This window comes from Acomys minous (genome assembly GCF_964271855.1).
Source record: "Acomys minous genome assembly, chromosome: 9".
Lineage (NCBI taxonomy): Eukaryota > Metazoa > Chordata > Mammalia > Rodentia > Muridae > Acomys > Acomys minous.
This window is the reverse complement of record NC_140490.1, coordinates 89,546,570-89,564,965: the sequence shown is the minus strand read 5'-3', so window position 1 is coordinate 89,564,965 and position 18,396 is coordinate 89,546,570. Positions and strand designations below refer to the sequence as shown.

At 51.0% G+C, this 18,396-nt stretch overlaps 1 protein-coding gene across 2 annotated transcripts in view; it reads left to right on the top strand.

Moving 5' to 3' along the window:
- Positions 1-18,396, top strand: part of CHST11 (carbohydrate sulfotransferase 11) — a 198,873-nt gene that overhangs the window by 95,460 nt on the left and 85,017 nt on the right. For both annotated transcript variants that reach the window (XM_084796321.1, XM_084796320.1), the window contains exon 2: positions 8,428-8,513. In XM_084796321.1, coding sequence (XP_084652447.1) covers positions 8,428-8,513 — 86 coding nt within the window. The remainder of the gene's footprint in view (positions 1-8,427; positions 8,514-18,396) is intronic.

Sequence of the window (18,396 nt, the reverse complement as noted above, 5' to 3'; positions counted from 1 at the left end):
CTGTCAGCCATTGGCACCCCCTGTCTTGTCGTTGATTCATTCCAGTGCCTTTGGCCATCTTCCCATGGCTCTCTTCGCTGTGTGTGACTGTCCTCTTCGCCTCTCATTAGGCACCAGTCGTGTGACTTGGGGCACACCCTCATGCAGTATGACCTCATCTCTGTGTAACTATAATTACATTAGCAAAAAAAAAAAAAAAGAACCTATTTCTAAAAAAAGTTGCACTTTGAGGTTCGGTAGTATGAATTAGGGGTCGGGCACCATTCCATCCACAGCACTGTGTATTCTGCCTTCTAGGATAAGGAAGAGATAAAGAAGAAAATAGCACGCTAGGGGACGAGAGGTCTTCCAAGGTGGTCTTGAGAAAAACAAGGGTGACAGTCCCTTTGATGTGCACAGGGGCCATGTGGCAGGAAAGGCTGGTGCCCCTAGCAACAGGTAGGCTGTCCTGTAAAGCAGACTTTGCTGGGCTAAATACAGGATGCCGACAGGTTCGGACAGAGCTAATGGCCCTAGTTTCAGTAGCTTCAGCAAAGGTAACTCAAAACAATTTCTCATCGCCAAGAGCTGTGTCACTTGCCTGTAAGCGTGGAGGAACCCCAGAGGCAGACACCAACGTGTCCAAGTTGGAAAGTCAAACTTGGAGCACCAGACACCAGGAAGAAAGTATGCTGGCACGTTATCTGCAGCCTGCAAAACATATTCATAAGCGGTCCAGGAAACTGCAGGGCGGGCGGGAGCAGGCGGCGGCGGTGGCGTGTGTGAATTCCCTAGCAGTCAAGGCAGTAACTGAAAACTTAACTGCTCAAGGCTCGGAGTGACCTCTGTGTGGTGGGCGCAAGATATGAGTTGCAATGCTGTCTGCTTTGTCTCATCAGAGGGGATATAAAGGGAATTTATAGGGTCTTTCCTGGGTCAGCTGCCAGCTCCGGCTCTTTGAGCCACTTTTCCATAGTGTCTTGAGTTTCTCAACTATAAAATTCTACCACTGTGGCGCTTCAAATATAACTTACAGTTAGCTTGGGTTGTGGACGGCTGCCCTTCACTCGAGCTGGCCATGCTTTACGGCAAGCCTAAAGTAGCCAAGACCTTTCACTTCTGTTAGCGTAAGGCTGACGGTTGCATACACGAAAGGCTTATGGGAAAAAAATTAAAGTTTCACATTTCACAGCCTATCTATAAGAATCTCAATAGACTCAGTTAACATCCGGGATGACCTTTGATTAATATTTAGCCTTTAAGAAACCTTTTTTACCTGGCTTTTAATAATTTAAATTGCGTTTAAATTTTAAAGTCTCCTTTTGAGTACGTCAGTTCCCCGAAGAAGGGTAACATCCAAACAATAGAAACATGCTAGTTCGAATTTAGAAAGGTTTTTTAACGTATACCAAGACAAAAAAACCAAAAAAACAACAACAACAACAACAAAAAAACCCCAAAACACTGCTCCATTAAATCTTACTTTCTGGTATTGCTATGTGGACCTTCTCAAGTTGCCCAGAAATCTTGAAAATATTAATACTGCCAGGCTTATCAGAAAACATTGCTGTGCTTATTCTTGGAAGTAAGTAGTCTTACTGAGCACTGAATTTATGCATACATTCTGTTTGTTTTAAGTGTAGTGTTCTATGAATTGGGCCATATTGACTTCCCCCACAGCCCAATTTAAGTTCTCCATCACGCTAGAAAGAAATCCATGTCTGTCTACTGTCACTCAGAGAAATCCAGGCCTGTCTACTGTCACTCAGAGAAAATCCATGTCTGTCTACTGTCGTCATTCCTGATCCCCAGTCCTGGCTTTGGGCAGACACCGATCCGCTTTCTTTCTGTGCCTGTAGATTTGCTTCTTTTGCATATATATATATATATATATATATATATATATATATATATATATATATATATGATCTGTAATAAGTTGAAACCATCCTTGGGTTTTAAGTTACAAACTTGGTGTTTTAGGCTGGTTTTGGTGTCACCTTTTGAAGCCATTTGGTGGGTCAAAGTCCCACCCGCCTGATGTCTGTTGGTCAGGGCTGAGTGCAATCTGGGTGGGGCTCTTGCAGATGATGACGGGCTCCGAGTCCTCACACATATTTCCACCCGAGACCAGCCCCCACCTGTTTGATTCTTGGTCCATCTTTGAGGCTCACAACACTAAGATGCTCCGGAGAGAGCTGATGGGTCAAGCCTGTTCCTGAGGGTCTGTTCTTAGGCAGAGCCACCACTCTGAGGTGGCTATCTACTGTCCCCATTAGAACTCAAAGAGACCCTGGTTCTAGCAACAGCTCCTGATTCCCCTGGGCATCCATTTCTCCGTGCAATAGGCCTGGGAGCCACTGGGTAGACCTCACTAATGTCTGTTGTTTCTCCCTCCCCTCTGCTGTGAGTAGCATTCAGGGCGAGTAGCATTCTCCACTGGCCAGAAGAGCATCTTCTGAGCTTTGTGTCCTAAGCCCATTCTGGCTTCCATATCAACCAATCATGGACTGTGTGGCATCTAAACAATAGAAAGTTACTTCTTCCAAGGCACTTCTTCCAAGATCAAGGTACCCGGCCAATTAGAGTCTGCAGGACACCCCCATCCTGTTTAATGGGTTGTGTGTTTTCTGTGCCCCCCTGGGTTAAATGTCATTTTTATTCAGATAGTAACCCTATTCTTTGTTTTTGTTTTTTGTTTTTTTGTTTTTTGTTTGCTTGTTTGTTTTTGAGACAGGGTTTCTCTGTGTAGCCTTGACTGTCCTGGACTTGCTCACCTCAACTCACAACGATCCGCCTGCCTCTTCCATCCGAGTTCTGGGATTAAAGGTGTGCACCACCATGCCCGACAGTAACCCTATTCTTAAAGGCTCTGTCCCCATGGCCCAATCACCTCCCAAACACCCCACCACTTTCAGCACAGGGGGCTGTAAACGTTCTTCTTACTGTGCTTTCTAGCCCGCCCACCAGTTTGGCGCCATCACTCCCTGTTCTGAAGAGACTTTCTCTCAGCCCTGCACATCCGCCTCCTGTGCTTGCACGAAAGTCGTCTCGCTGGAGGCCTCTGAGATGCCCTCTTTGTCCCCCACGAGCCCGATTTAAGGCTTTAACAAGATTTTCCTTGGGCAGGACCTGGTGCTTTTGGACGTAGATACAGCCTCCGCCCCTACTTGGTTATATTACTATAGAGGGACCAGAGCCCTCGGGACTGGGAGAGGTGACTGCGGAAGCCGTTGGCTTTGATGAATCCATCCAGTGGCCATTCTTTATCTGGCAGCTGAACTTTTGAATGAGCAAGTCTATTCTTCCAGGCTGGGTATTGGAGCCCCTTGGGAAGGCTTCCGGGTCAATGAACCTCCTGGTTCTTAGATGAATGCTTTTGCTTGTCTTTCCCATAATGCTAGGAGTATTTACTGAATTCTTAGATTTATACCCTTGACCTTCAGCGGCTGAAAGTCCTATTCATCATGGTCCTGCAGGGTATCAGGAAGGTCTCATTGCTTTACGAGCTTAAATACTAGCGGACACAGAAGGGGGTACTGGCTGTAACAGAGAGTCGAATTTCTCCCAAATCTGTGCAGCCTGAGGAGGGACGGTAATGGGGCTCGTGTTTATCGACCAGCTATGTTTACCAGGAGTCCACTGGGCATACAACACAGTACCGGAGAACGTGCCTTCTCATATTAATTTTGCTAAATGCTTTTCCTTGTTTGTTTTAGGTCTCTCCCTAACACGTACGTGCGCGCGAGTGCACGCGCGCACGTGTGCTTATGAAGGTTTACATAGAAGCCAGTGAACAACCTTGGGTGTCATCCTCAAAAACCCTTTGAGACAAGGCCTCTCACTGGCCTGGAGGGTCACTCGTTAGCTTGGATTGTCTGGCCCATGAACCCCCTCCCTGGATCCCCTCCCCTGTGCTGATTACAGGGGTGTATCAGCAAGCCTGGCATTTTCAAGTAGGTTTTGGGGCTCAAGCTCAGGTCCTTTAAACCCACTCTTACCTTCCTGTCTCTCTTGACTCTGTTGACTAAGAAGGCTAACCTAAGCGTCTTGAAGAAGAGCTGTCCCGCGGAGTGGGGCGTGTTAGCGGTCTCACAGACTACTCAGCTGCCTTCTCCAACACCCATCAGCGGAGAGCGGATGCCTTTGGTCAAATCCTCGGATAGCTGGGCCCCCTTGTTTCGTTTTTGCTCGTGTCACACATCTGTGCTAAGAACCTCCTGTGTATTCCCAGCGGGACAGTGACATCTGCCGTGGGACCTGGCTACCAGGGATGAGATGTGGATGGACCGCGCCATCCTGTGCCACAGGGCCCCTCTGTGGCAGGCCGCTCTGTCCATCCACTGACCCACTTTTATCCTCTGAGGGTGAGCAAGAGGTGGCCAGATAGGGTTTAAGAGTGCCCCCTTCCCCCCAGACTCTGAACAAACTGGATTCAAAGCACCAAAAGGTTCTTTGAGGTTAGCTGTAAATTCACAGGCTCGGGTCCCTGGGGACGTCTATGCTGTTGATGTCGTAGGTACCGATGTGGGTCTTGTGAGGATTTGTAGGCTTTGTTTACCACCCACATTCACGGGGCCTGCTTAGGAGGTTAGGTTCCGATGTATATGTTTGCGTAGCCTCTGTCAGCAGGTCATTCTATCAGCCTCTTGGAAATTGATCCATTAACTAATCAAGTATGTGTGTCTGATCGTTTGTGCACGTGACCATCAAAGGACAAATTACTGGGGTCAGTTCTCTCCTTCTTTACTCTGTGGAGTCTCAGGGATCAAACTCAGATCATCAGACTGGGTGGCACGTGCCTTTACCCACCGAGCCATCTTGCTGGGCCAGTTGCACCTTCTTAATCCCAAAAGTTCCGAAAGCCGGAAAAAAACAAATCCAAACGGTGAACATTCGGAGTACCGTGATGCCCCGGAGAGGTCCACGTGTTCTCTGCACACTCGGGCCTTCTGTACGCACAGGGCAGGCATGTTGTCGCACTTATAAATAGCACACAGGCCCCTTTGGCTTTTGTAGCCTTCGGGGGTACCAATGTCAGTTCCCTGGGCACCCCAAGGAGACATGGGCATAAAAGGACCTGAGCTGCAGGCCTCACACCGTCCAAGCTTCTTAAAGAAAAATAAACCAATTAAATAATAACCGCCTCCTGTAAAAGCGGGCGTTTAATGGGTTCCGAGGTGGGGGTGTGCAGTGTGGCAGGCCCTGATGAACTTGTATGCTGCCGTGGGGGGGGGGCAAAGGGGGGGGGGAACGGCTTCCGTCTTGCACAGCATGGGTGCAGTTTCACACGTTTTTGTGGCCATCTTCTCCCCTCCACGTGGACAGAAGGAGGGGCCTGCGTGCCCTCAACAGTTCACCTCCTTTTGGGTGGAAATGAAAAACGAAGTAATAAATTAAAGAAAACACAAAGAGTTTCTCCCTTGCTTTCCTGGGGCAGCCGTGGAGGAACAAAGAACCAGTGTTTTGTTTTTTTGTTTTTTTTCTGGATAGCCTAATCAAGTTCTAATGGCTTTTATGTGTTGACTTTTGCTCAAAGATCCCTCCTCCCTTGGGAAGGCCGCTGGGCTTACGGGGGGGGGGGTAGGGGGGATAGAGGGGGGCTAGGGGGTTATTAGGAGTGGTCTGTGCACAGCTTGTATCGGAGTCCCAGGCTTCGGGGCAGGGATCCCCAAACTGTAGCCTTGGGGTCATACCCTGCCCACCGCCTGTTTTTGTTAGGCCATTAAAACAAAACAACACAGGAAGCCTGTTTCCTAGCACAGGAAGATGCAGCGAGCGTCAGATTCCTGTTCACGAGTGAAGCTTGCTAGCATGTCACCGTGTCACTCTTGCTCCTCCTCTGTCTGTTGTGCTTTGGCCCAAATGATGACAGGTAGCGGCCTCCCCCTCGGAAGCCGAGAGAAGGGGGGCGGGGACATGTGGCCTTATGTGTGTGTACAAGTTGTGTACATGTGTATGTGTGTATGTGTGTGTGAATGTATGTGGGTGCATATGTGTATGTGTGCACGTGCATGTATCTCTATTGGTGTGCATGCCTGTGTATGTGTGTTTTCTGTGTATTTGTGTGTGCATGTGTATATGTGAGTATGTGTGTGTGTGTGTGTATGTGCCTATGTATGTGTGCATGTGTGTGTGTGATGTGTATGCGTGCGTACAGGGACAGAGATTGACGTCAGGTGTCTTCCTCTGTCATGTGACACCTTATTTTCTGAGACCAGGTCTCTCATTAAATCTGGAGCTCAGCACCTCAGCTAGGTTAGATGGCCAATCAGCTCCAGGGGTCTCGTGTATTCTTCCCCAGGGCTGCGGGAAGTATCCACTTGTGGACATAGGTCACTGTACCTGGTTTGTTTGTTTCTTTTTTATTTATTTATTTATTTATTTTCAGTTTTTCGAGACAGGGTTTCTCTGTGTAGCCTTGACTATCCTGGACTCGCTTTGTAGACCAGGTGGCCTCGAACTCACAGCGATCCACCTGCCTCTGCCTCTGTGCTAGGACTAAAGGCGTGCGCCACCACATCCGGCTAATTTTTATTTTATGTGGGTTCTGGGGATCTAAACTCAACTTTCTTTCCATGGTCACCACGTTGCCAAGTGAACCGTCCCGCAAGCCCTGTCCCAGCCTCTTCGCCTCAGGTTGACAACTGAGCAGCAGCCCTCTTCGGCCCTTTTGATTGTATCTGGATTGAAGGTGTGCCCAGGCCCTTCTCAACCCACTTGCCAGTTCAGGAAGAGAGGCATCCCAGTCTTTCCACCAGCAGCCACGCAACATCGCTCCTAGATCACTCTGTCTAAATCCAGTGCGTTACCTACAATGGCTTCAGGAACCTCGGACATGGCTGTTGGCCAGGCACGTTTTTTAAGCATCCTGCATCGTAACTCGTTCACTCTTCACGACCAACCCAGAGAGAGTCTCTTTCAGCTCCCTTATTCAGACAGTGAGGATGGGGGGCGGGGGGGGGGGAGACTTGCCTAAGGTTACACAACTGGTACACGGTTAGAGGCACGATTCAAACCCAGGCTGTCCACTCCAGGGAACGAGGGAGTGTGCGCTCGGCCACCACCGCACACCAGTGTGTTCCCTGGGCTTCTGGGAGGCTCCGCTGTTCTTGTCCCATTAATCTTTATTACGATGCTGCTCCGTGACAAACTGCGTGATGTTTGAGCAAGGCCCATGTGCACCTAACTGTTCTACCTCCACCTGCTACTCCTGCGTCCCCCTCTTTCCCCTCCCCCTTCCCCCTCCTCCCTTTGTGCCCCCCCCCACCGCCGTCTCCTTCCTCTCCTCTCCCTCTGCCTGTATTTAGGTGTTCCTGTGCAGAGGTGCCATGGACTCAGGGTATGTTGTGAACCGAGGGGGAATAAAATGAAAGAAACACTCGTTTCGGTTGACGAGGATTCTTGGCCCCCTCGCTGCTGATGGATGCAGAGAGTTTGAGTTCTCACATCAGTCACAAGTGCCGGCTCTTTCCGGAACCATGCTTTCTGCCCCAAGTTGATATTTTTAATGAAGAGGCAAATTGTGGAGGACTTAGGAAGGGGAGGGGCTTTTGACTTACTGTGGAGGGGCCCCCTTGGAAATGGTTGACCCCACTCTCAGGAGCCCGGCGGGCCCCAGGGGCCTGGAAGAGGAGGAGGAGGAGGAGGAGGTGTCTGTCACTCCAGGGTGTTGCCTCCATCAGATTGGCCTGTGGGACATTTTCTTGATTGCTCATTGCTGGTGGAGGGACAAGGTTACTGTGGATGGTGCCAGTCCTGCGTGGTCTAAGAAAGCGGGCCGAGTGGACCAAGAAAGAAAGGGTCAGCAGTGTGCCTTCATGGCTCTGTGTCCCGTCCTGCCTCAGATTCCTGTCTTGCGGTCCTGTTCTGTTTTCCCCTCCTTCATGCTGAACTCTAAGCTGTAAAGTGAAAGCAGCTCTTTGCTTTCCAAGCTGCTTTTGGCTCTGGCAGTTACCACACACGCAGCAGCAACCGACAGCAAACTAGGACAGGACGCTCACGGCGACAGTCTTTCGTGTCCCTGACTCAGCAGCCTCATCGCCCGCCCGGGCCTCTGTGAGCAAACCGTCTTGCACCTCCTCGGTGTATGTGACTGTGTCGCTTCATTACGCAGTTCTCAGGCCACAGCCCCGTTGCTAGGTGACGTGAGAGTGTTGCCACCACGCCAGGGCCAGCCATGCTCTCGTTTCCAGGGGTGTTCTGCTGCCTCCTGGCAGGGGCTGCGTCTCAGTGAGCTTTAGATACGTGTCTTCTTTACTTGTGTGCTGTGGCCTGACACTGGGGTGTGGATACCTGAGTGCTGGGGACGGAATAGAGCAGTGCCGGGGATGGCAGTGGGCTCCTTGCTAGAGTCTAGTTTTCCTTCCTTCGCACCCTGCTCCTTCCTCCTTCCCTCCCAGATGCCTTTGTAGCTATTTTCTGATGAACTTCGCTTTCTCTCCTCAGTCATACGGAGGAATCCCTTTGGTGTGGACATCTGCTGCCGGAAGGGATCGCGAAGTCCCCTGCAAGAGCTCTACAACCCCATTCAGGTAGGATTCTGGGACCTCGCTGCTGTCAGCGCATTCTGGGGATTTGAAATGCGCGCCCCCCCCACACACACACACATACACACTACCTGACATTTTACCTTCCGTGATTGTCTCCACATTCTGCATCCTTAATCCGAAACAGTCCCAAACCTAACCCTTCTGCGCAGCCACATGGCACCACAGGTGGAAAATTCCGTGTCTGGCCGTATGCGATGGGCCACAGTCAAAACGCAGGTGCACCGAAATACTATACAAGTTATCTCCAGGCTCTGAATGTAAAATACATATGCAGTATAAATAAATCTCAATGCTAAGACTTGGATCCTATCCCAAGGTACTTTCATTGCATGTGACAAATATTCCAAAAATCTGGGGGCAGGGGGAGCACTCCAAGTAGGAACCACTGCTTGTCTCAAGCATTTTGGGTACGTGTAGTCCAGGGACATTTTCGAAGTCGCAGGAAAAGCAGCTTAGAGAAGTGCCAAGGATGTGGGCAGGACTGTGCTTTTGACCTTCCCAGGGCCTGGGCCTCTGAGATCACATTGTCCCAGGTCCTAGCAATGGAATTGTGAAGTTCAAGAGCCAGCAAGCTTGTGCAGCCTCCGGCTGGCAGCCCCAAAAAGGCCTGATCACGGATAAACTCCACACGAGGTTACCGAGCCGTGCATCTCACCTGCAGAAGACCTCCCTGGCTGGGGTGTGGATGTGAAGTGGCTGTCCTTCTGACTCGTTCGTTTAACAAGGGGGTAAGCGTAGTGTCAGTGGAGTCAAGGAGAAGAGAAAGCTGGACTCCCACAGAGGCGAGGAGCCTGGTCACCGCAGCCATAGTCCCCCGGTCACGTGGTGAGTCTCTCGGTGTGGTGACTCTTGGGCCGGTCCTTCTGTGGGAATGTCCGTTAGTTGAGTGTTGCTGACGACCGAGCCACTAAGCCAACACCAACTGCTGAGAAATGAGTGTGTCGGGAGAGCGATGGCCTGACCATGCTCTCGCGGCTTTACTCTGTGCTGAATTCTCAGTTCTGTAGTTTCCGTAGACCGTGGTACCCGATGGGAGGAGATGCTGCTGCTAAGATCTCAGCGAGGACACATTCTTAGAGACTGTGCAAAGGCACGGACCTACGAACTTTGCTCACCCTTCTCTCTCTAGCCTGTGCGCCCTTCTTGGGGAAAACAAGTAAAAGGATTAGCGTCCAGACACCCTTGGTGGCCTAATGGTGACGCCCTGTTACTTCCCTGTCTTGGGACTCTAGGTGTGAGTTGGGCAGAGCAAACAGGTGATTGCACACTCCCTCTCCTGAGGCTTCCTCTGTAGGCCTTTGCAGAGACTCAACGGGGAGTTGATATTTGGGGGTTCCTTTCATGCCATTGTGAGTGGGCTCCCTAGTTTGTCTACTCTACCATCCTTTCTTTCTATTGGAAGCCACCCAGGCGGCTCCATCAGAAACCACCCTCTCTCTCTCCGCCGACATCTCTCTGTGTTGATAAGCAGACAGGAGATAAGCAGCACAGGATGCATGGGTAGAGCCAGTTTTACAATAGCTGACCCTCTGGGTAGAAAGCCCATGAGCCTCATCTCGCCTGCTGGTGCCTAAAACTGGGCCTGGTTGATGTCAGGGGCCCCCAACTGTTTACGACTTTTGAACGAGTGACAGTTACGGTTCAAGTTCACACTTCCCACGTGTCTAGCTTGTGCAAGCTGGGAGGTGTGACGAGTCCTCGCTAGGTGCCACTTTCCCCCATCTGAGCATCCCTGTGGAATGCTGGGAGGATAACTGTATGTGACCTGTCACTTCCCACGACTTTAGCGGCCGACTTGGTGTCAAAGTCTGGCGATATCTTTTCCTAGCTATGGGTCTTTGGGACAGGCTACCCAGCAACTCTGATACAGTCGTCCCTCATCTATGGTATGGTAGGGCTAATACCAACTACTGGATTCAGGTGATATGGTGGCCTTCTGTGCTGGCTGCCTGCTGTGGAATTCGTGTTATCCTGGTTTGTTCACTCCTTGACCCGCTGGCATGGCAGACGCAGGGCACAGAGGGTGTTGCTAGGCATCTGTGGTGGATACTTGCTCTGTCCCAGGACTAGTGTGCACGGCCCTGTATGGTGTCTTGGCAGACCAGTCAGAGGAGAGGTGGCCATCCTATCTAGTGTCGCCCCCTTCCTCATAGTGGTAGTGAGTGTTCTGTTACTGTGAGGCACATTTAGCCCTGGCCTAAACCTTGGGACAGCTGGGAGGTAGCCCTGGCCATCACAGGGGAGGACATTGGTAGGTGAGTCACTGTCCTTCAAGGACGTCTTGGGCACATTGTCTGGCCTCTCTGGCCCATCCGGGCAAGCATTGTTCCAGGAAGATCACCTCATTTCCTGGGGATGTAGTCTAGGGATTTTTTTCTTCTGAGTCTAGCTTCTTTTACAAGTGGCAGTTATGTCCCATTCCCACGCAGAGCTCTTAAGCTGGGCTTGTGTTTTGGAGAAGCAGCCCTGGAAGGTGATGGGCTACGGCATTAAAAAAGCGGGCGGGGGGGGGGGGGGCAAGCGCTCTGATGGGTGCGACCTTCCTGAGTCACCTCCAGGCTTCTGTATTTCCTACCGGCTAAACCACGGAGCCTGGAATGGTGTAGTCACCGAGGCAAGTGGCAAACTCTCTGATCGCTCCAACCGGAACTGCTCCCAGAAATGGTGTTTGCAGGTTTTGTTTTGTTTTGTTTTTGTGTTTGTTTTTTTGCCGGTCGTCTATTTGGGCTTCATACAGGATGATGAAAACAGAGACTGCTTATTTCATACGACAAGAAGTTCACCTTAGGGCTTCACCGTGAGCTCTGAGCTCGATGGTATTTTCCCTTTTTATGGATAGAGTACTGAGGGTGATAATTGTATGTGATTTATTCAAGCCCAAATAGCTAGTAGGAAGCAGAGAGCAGTGACTCCTCCTACCGATCTGGGCTGACTGTCCTCACCACGGTTACTAGCTACTAGTTACTATTACCATGGAAATCCCCTCAGTAGGAACCACCCTCCTCCCTCAAACTGTGGCAGAACCAACAAGGTTTTTCACTAGGTAAAGCCCCAAGCCAGTGCTGGGACAGTTGGCTGTACTCTGACTTCTGTACCCAGGCCTTTCTTATTTTAGTGCACTGAAAACTCCAAACCATCCCAAGGACAATTGGTTAAGAAAAAGAAGAATTAAAAAAAAAAAAGCCAACCCAAAACGTTGCAGTTGATATTCTTAGCAAAATAGCACTGTAATGTCTTATAATTTTCCTGGTTCTCTGCTGTCTCCCTGGCCCCAAAATAAAACATAATTACTGATCAGATCAGCTGGCGCCGAGTCACCAAAAGTTCAGGAGTTGCCAACCACATGCTTGTGGGCCGAGCCATCTGCAGGCCGCCCCAGCTCAGTGCCAACCCACGGGGCAGAGGACCGCTCTCTCAGCTGGCTGAGAGGGTGTAATTGTCGCTGCATGCCAGCGAGGGCCAGACAGCTTGTCCTCCTGCCTCCCCACCTCCTGGCCTCTCATGGGTTCCCTGAAGTCTTCGCAGTGTCATTCACGCCGTTTGGCCCTGCCAGGCTACAGCTTTCTTTAGCGTGTGTGACCTGCCCTGTTATTAGAGTGTTCTGAGAGGCAGGATGCAGGGCTCTGAGCTGGCCAGGAAGCTGCACAGCAAGGTCTGCACAGGGTTTTCCTAGGGTCGCTGGGTCTTGATGTTTAGGGATCCAGTAGTGTTCTAGGTGACAGGGGTCATGTGATGCTGAATGTGGCTGGGGCTCTGTTATGGGACCCTCTCCTGGTGTGATGAGAGTGAACTTTCTCCTCCTCCAGGAGCAGAGAGAGGATGGGCAGGAAGAGCAAAGAAAGAGAAGGAGAAAGGAGAGTCAGTGTCCAATGAATGTGTAACACACACATCTGGGACCATTCTAGACATTTTCTAAACAGGTGTCATTGAGATCTTGTTGTTGTCATGTTGCGGGTGAAACCCAAGCCCCCTCTGCCACTCATACTGAGCAGCCATTTTTCCTACCGCTGAGCCACAGCCCAACCCCTCATTGAACCTTTATAGCCCCCCTGGCCCCACCCCCCACCCCCAGCTGAAGGTCTCTGATAAACCCATTTTTCAGAAGGTAACAGAGTTTCTAAGAGGTTGAACATCATGCCGAGATCACGTACTACTTACTGAATAGCGGAGCTGGGTCTTTCTGACCCGCCTAGCCCACAGGAGGAAAGGGCTCCTAGCCCCTCCAGAAGGACTATGTCCTAATATGTCAAGATGAGACATGGGTCCACCCTGGGCATGGGCCCTTGGGCCTATATAGAAAGTTCTCAGTGGCCAGAGCTGAGGCCAGGGAGTGGTGTGGAATGCATAGCCGATGTCCTGTGAGCCTGTGGTGTCTGGCCAGGACAGGGAGAAGACTTGATGTCCTGGCCAGAGCTAGGTTAAGCAGATCTGAGTCTCCTTCAAGATCTCTGCTGCTGGTTGGTGGTTCTCGCTCCTTAGAGGTGTCCATCCTATTGAGAAAATGCTATACTGATGGAAGCTGCCGTGGTCCAGGGCCAGAGGAGAGCCTGTGGGTACATTCCTCGCCCTGACCTGGGTAGCATCTTGTGCAGTCCTCAGCACATTTCTCTGGCTCTAGGGGTTCTTAAAGAATAAACAGAGAGAAGAGGCCTCCCGAGAGGGATGGGTGGGAAATAGCACAGACAGAAAACTCTCACACAGTGAAAGGATGAGAGGAAGTGTGGTGTGTTAGTGCCGCCCTGCGCCCCCCCCCCCATCGCAGATGACAAGAACAGGCATGGGGTGGGGGTGGGGGGGGAGGGGTGGTAGTGGGGGAGGGCAAGGTCATTCACACTGAGCGGAAGTGGATGGCCTGGAGCCTGATTGGAAGGGACAGGGGAAGGCAGATTGGGCCATATTCCTCATCTAGAGGGAGTGGTAGTTACAGACAGCAGGGTCCCTGGGAGACACTCAACTCATGAAGCGGCCATACCTCCCTCCAACTCGGCTGCTTGTGAAATGGGTTGGCTTCTCCCGAGAGCAAGAGCTCCCCCGACCACTACCCCCCAGTCAACACTGCCGCCTATCAAGCGAGAGTGTTGTGTTCAACCGGTGGCTCTCCGCTTTGGCCACCCACGAGACACACCAGAGCCTCGGCCTTTTTCCCAGCAGCTGACTTCATCCCAGCTAGCATTTGGCCAGCGTGTCAGTATGCCCCGAGGCTTCTGAGGTTACTGTTCTGGGCTCCAGAGTTCAGAACCACAGGGCTGAATGAAGGGCCCCCTCTGGGCCGACAGTTGCAGGTGCTTTTGAACCTCTAACATCATGTGTTCCTGTTTGAGCGACTCGCTCAGGTCTGAAGTCTTTCCCTATGAAACCAATGCTTTCTTGAGGGTAGGAGGGACCCTGCTTTCTGCCCCAGCCACCTCAGAAGCTGCACCCCCGGATTGGGACAAACTCCCCCTGAAGGGGATACCTGAGCCTCCCCAGTGAGAAGAGGGGAAGAACCTACAGTTCTGGGCATCAGATGGGTTTTCCAAGGATCGGTTGCACCTTCCAGATAATCAAGAAGGGGGAAGGCTGTCTGCTTCCGCAGTTGTTGCTTGGGAAGGGTGGTGGTGGTGGTACCCAGCGGGGAAGGCCAGAAAGGGCAGCTGTTGCTCAGCCCCGCCTCTGCTGCATTGATCCCCTCATTACCAGCCACCTGGTAAACGAGGAGCCTGCCTCGTTATCTTGCTTTGGCCCAACAGCTGTCCACTAGCCAAAGAGGCCAGTAGTTGGCCCAGCAGAGCGGCAGCTGGCTGGCAAAGACGACACATTACATTAACCCGCCCCTACCTATAGGACTCTCTTGAGTGCTACATTATTTATGGCAAGTGACATTAGGCCAGCGAGGATCGTCTCGAAGCCAGGGACAGTGGGCTGCCTCTTTTTTTTTTTTTTTCTTTGGCCATGGATAGCAGCTCCATTGTACTTGAGCAGAAAGCTAGCCTGGTCAGATTTCCCATCAAGCTAGGACAGGTAGACAGACCTGCAGTGACATGAGATGCAATTGGGGGTCACAGGAGAGGACCGGAGACTTGAAGGATCCTAACCCCCCCCAAGTACATGAGCTGGGGACATTACCTGGCCTCCCCAGACCTGGGTTTCCTCATCTTGTAGAGAGTTAGAGGAGGATGCCCGTCATTCAGGTTTGTGATAGTCAAAGGCAACAGTACATGAGTGGAGAGACGGCCTGCTCAGTACCGGGACTGCTTCACAAGCTGAGAGCCAGCCAGCTCTATTCACTGAGAACGCGGTCCATTTTATGTCATACCTCAGGCTGTGTATGAGCCAGATGGTACCCACTCACAAGGCCGGGCCTGTCTCTGTCTACTTGAGTGTACAAACGGGTCCTAGGCAGTGAGCAGACACAGTCAGTGGCATGGTTTGAAACGCCCCTGTATTTGTATCTGCCACAAGCCTCTTTATATTTCCGTGAGCACCTTGGGGATGGGGGAGTTAGCCAAGCCCCCCACCCCCACCTCTGTGTGGCTTACCTATGGGTTAGCCTGGGGGTGGCCAGCCTGTGAGTTCATGCTAACTCCGGCTGCCTCCGTGGGCTGTTGTTCTGTTCCACACACGCAGAAGGTTCAGGAACGCTCCCGCTTTGACTCGGTACATGAAATGCTTAGAACTGACAGGGGGTTTTCCGGTGGCGGTCTGTGCGAACAGAATCTGACACACTTTCAGTGGGAGAAGAGGCACTTGGGTGACAGAATGACCTCAGCAATTGCCAAATGGTAACACAGCTGGCCAAGCCGCCATTTACCGAAAGTTATTTCCTGAATTACCCTCAATTAGCAGAGGCCTCTTCATAATTTGATTTTTTAAATTTTTTTTTCTGTAAATTGCTCAACTCAGGCAGCTTCTCGGCCAATTGGAATTTGACCTTGTTGGATGGAGAGAACTGTGCCAACCTGGATTGCTGTCAAGTTCTGGGGGGGTTCTGCTCTAACAGGAGGAGAGTGGTCAGGGGGGAGGTTGGGGGGTGCATGGCTCACCCTCCCAGGACACACGCTGGTCACTATAGACCTCAGGCAAATGGCTAGACTTTTTTTTTTCAAGACCGGAGACTTTGCTTGTAAAACAGGAATTTTTTTTTTAAAGCAAAGGTTTTAGCCTTTTCAGAATTATGTAGCCTACAAGCTGAGCTACGCTGCCCCTGTTGCTGCTGGTTGTTGTTGTTATTGTTTAAAGAGCCCTCCTCTGGGAAGCAGTCCCTGCCTTTCTTCTGGTAGCCACTGAGAGGTACAAGGCGAACAAGTGAAATGAATTTTAATTAGATATTTCACCTGGCTCAAAATACGATCATGTCCACATGTTGTTGAAGATAAGTCTGTGTTCTCATTTTTCATACTGTCCGGAGTACGGGGTTGTGTTTGAAAGCATGCCTGACTTTATTCGACCTCTGGCTGCCATATTGGGCCACGTGGCCATTAAAGTGGTCTGCTCACTGCTGTGTCCCTGGTTCATTTGCACTGGCTTCTTTACCTATGGAGCCCTCTAGAGGGTAGGGACTGTGTCTTGTGAGTCTGGGGACCCTGGCTGCCTTCCTGGCCAGGCAGAGGCAGGGACTCGCCTGAGCGTGGGCATTGGTTACCTTTCTCATGTAATTCTAATGATTCAGGAGACAAGGCCTATCATGGCACCAAAGGCACATGAGCTGGAGTTGTCACTGGCTTGTTACATCTGGGTGTCAGGCAGAAAGCAGGGGTAGTTTGGCTAGAAACCCTGCCAGGCTATACCCCTCAAGGCCTGCCTTCCACTTACTTCCTCCAGCTAGGCCCCCAGCTCCTAAAACTTCCACAGACTGTGTGGTACCACCAGTTAGGGACCAAGTGCTCAAACACAGGAGCCTATTGGGGGCATTTCACATTCAAAACCTAACGAGGTATTGGGGCTAAAGACCCAGTCGCTTTCTCCTGGGCCCTGTGAGCTCAACATGTGGCCAGCTTTGCTCCCCAGAGCCTGTGACAGCCAGACATCACAGTGGAAGGATTTCTGGGTACCCTAGTTAGGGTCACTGGTGCTGTGATGAGATTTCATAGCCAAAGAAACTTGTGGAGGAAATGGTTTTTTCAGCTTAGGCTTCCACATCACAGTTCACCATCAAAGGAAGTCAGGACAGGAACTCAAACAGGCCAGGAACCTAGAGGCAGGAGCTGATGCAGAGCTCACGGAGGGGTGCTGCTTCCTGGCTTGCTCCTCACGCCTTGTTCAGCCTGCTTTCTGATGGAACCCAAGAACAGCCAGGCCAGGAACAAAACCACCCACAGTGGGCTGGGCCCACTCCCAATCAATCACTAGTTAAGAAAGGCTTGCCTTCAGCTGAATCTTAGACAGGCATTTTCTCAACCGAGGCTCCCTCCTCTCTGATGACTCTATCTTGTGTCAAGTTGACATAAAACTAGCCAGGACCCTGGGGTTCAGGGAAGAAGGGTACCCCTTCCACTCCAAGCTGGAGCCTGGGCTTTCCCCACACAGACTCGCTGAGAACTTAAGTACAGACTGGAGAAGTCCTAGTGCCCAGAGTATGGCAGCCCCTCCCCTGCCCATGGTGCCACCCTCTCCACCCTGCGATGTAACGGCTCTCCAGCAGCACAGCTTAAAGGACGGAGATGGAGTTTGGAGCTGTTTGTCCTGAGTTCAGATTCGAACCCTTCCTCTGACGAGCAGGGCCACCCCTGTGGCTTTGATTTCCTCATCTGGAAACTGGGAACAACCTAACCTGAGCTAACAATGCTGTGTCACACAGCAGTTAAGACTTGGGGTTCTTAGAGCCAGACGTCCCTGGTAAGGGAATTTAGGGTACTCTCCCAATCTCAATCTCCGTGTGTCCCAGTTTCTTTCTTTCTTTTCTTTCTTTTCTTTTTCTTTCTTTCTTTTTTTTTTTTTTTTTTGTTTGTTTTTTGTTTTTTTGTTTTTTTGAGACAAGGTTTCTCTATGTTATCTTGGCTGTCCTGGACTCCCTTTATAGACCAGGCTGGCCTCGAACTCTCAGCGATCCCCCTGCCTCTGCCTCCCAAGTGCTGGGATTAAGGGCGTGCGCCACCACTTTCGGCTTGTGTCCCAGTTTCTTAATCTGTGAAGTGAGGTGGAAGGCAGGGGCAGGAGGGGTGCTGACAATTTCTAGATCTTTGGGTTGTTACATAATGAAATGAACCTGTTTATATGTGTCCCCAGAACAATGACAAGACGTTACAGCCAAGTATAGCAGCCAGTTTTTTTTTTCTTCCTTAACCTTAATGTTTTCATTTTTTAAATCTTCCCATTGGGTCCTCAGAATACCTCTGGCCCCAGTGGGTGGATTCGGGGAAATGGGAACCGTTCATCCTGTGCCTACAACTACAGTCCTCTTCCCGGCTCAGCCAAGGCCAACTCTTCACACAGGCTCTTTGTGAGCCAGGCCAAGCACCCCGAAGCCAAGAGTGTGTTTGCTGAGGCTAGAGACAGTGTCTGACTCAGGGAAGTCGCAGGAAGCCAGCACTTGTATGGGTTTGGAACGCTCCTTTTTTTTTTTTTTTTCCTCTTAAAATAAAAAAAATTAAAATGTTAGGCCGCTGTTTTTAGATGTTCCTTTTCTGAGCTTTCCCTGCCTAGACGTAGTAGCCACATGTAAGGTTCTCCTCTGTCCAAGCCCCTTGTCCCGCAGGGGTCTATTTTTGTCACTCTACCGGTTCGTCTTCAGATTTCAATGGAGGCGGCTTGGCAGCCATCTTCCCTCCACGTGCTGAAGCCCCACCAAGTAGTGGTGTTCACAGAGGAATGCGAACATTTAACAGGAGCCACAGGCCAGTGAAAGCAAGCACCACCAGGCAGTGGGCGGGGCAGGCCTCGAGCTGTC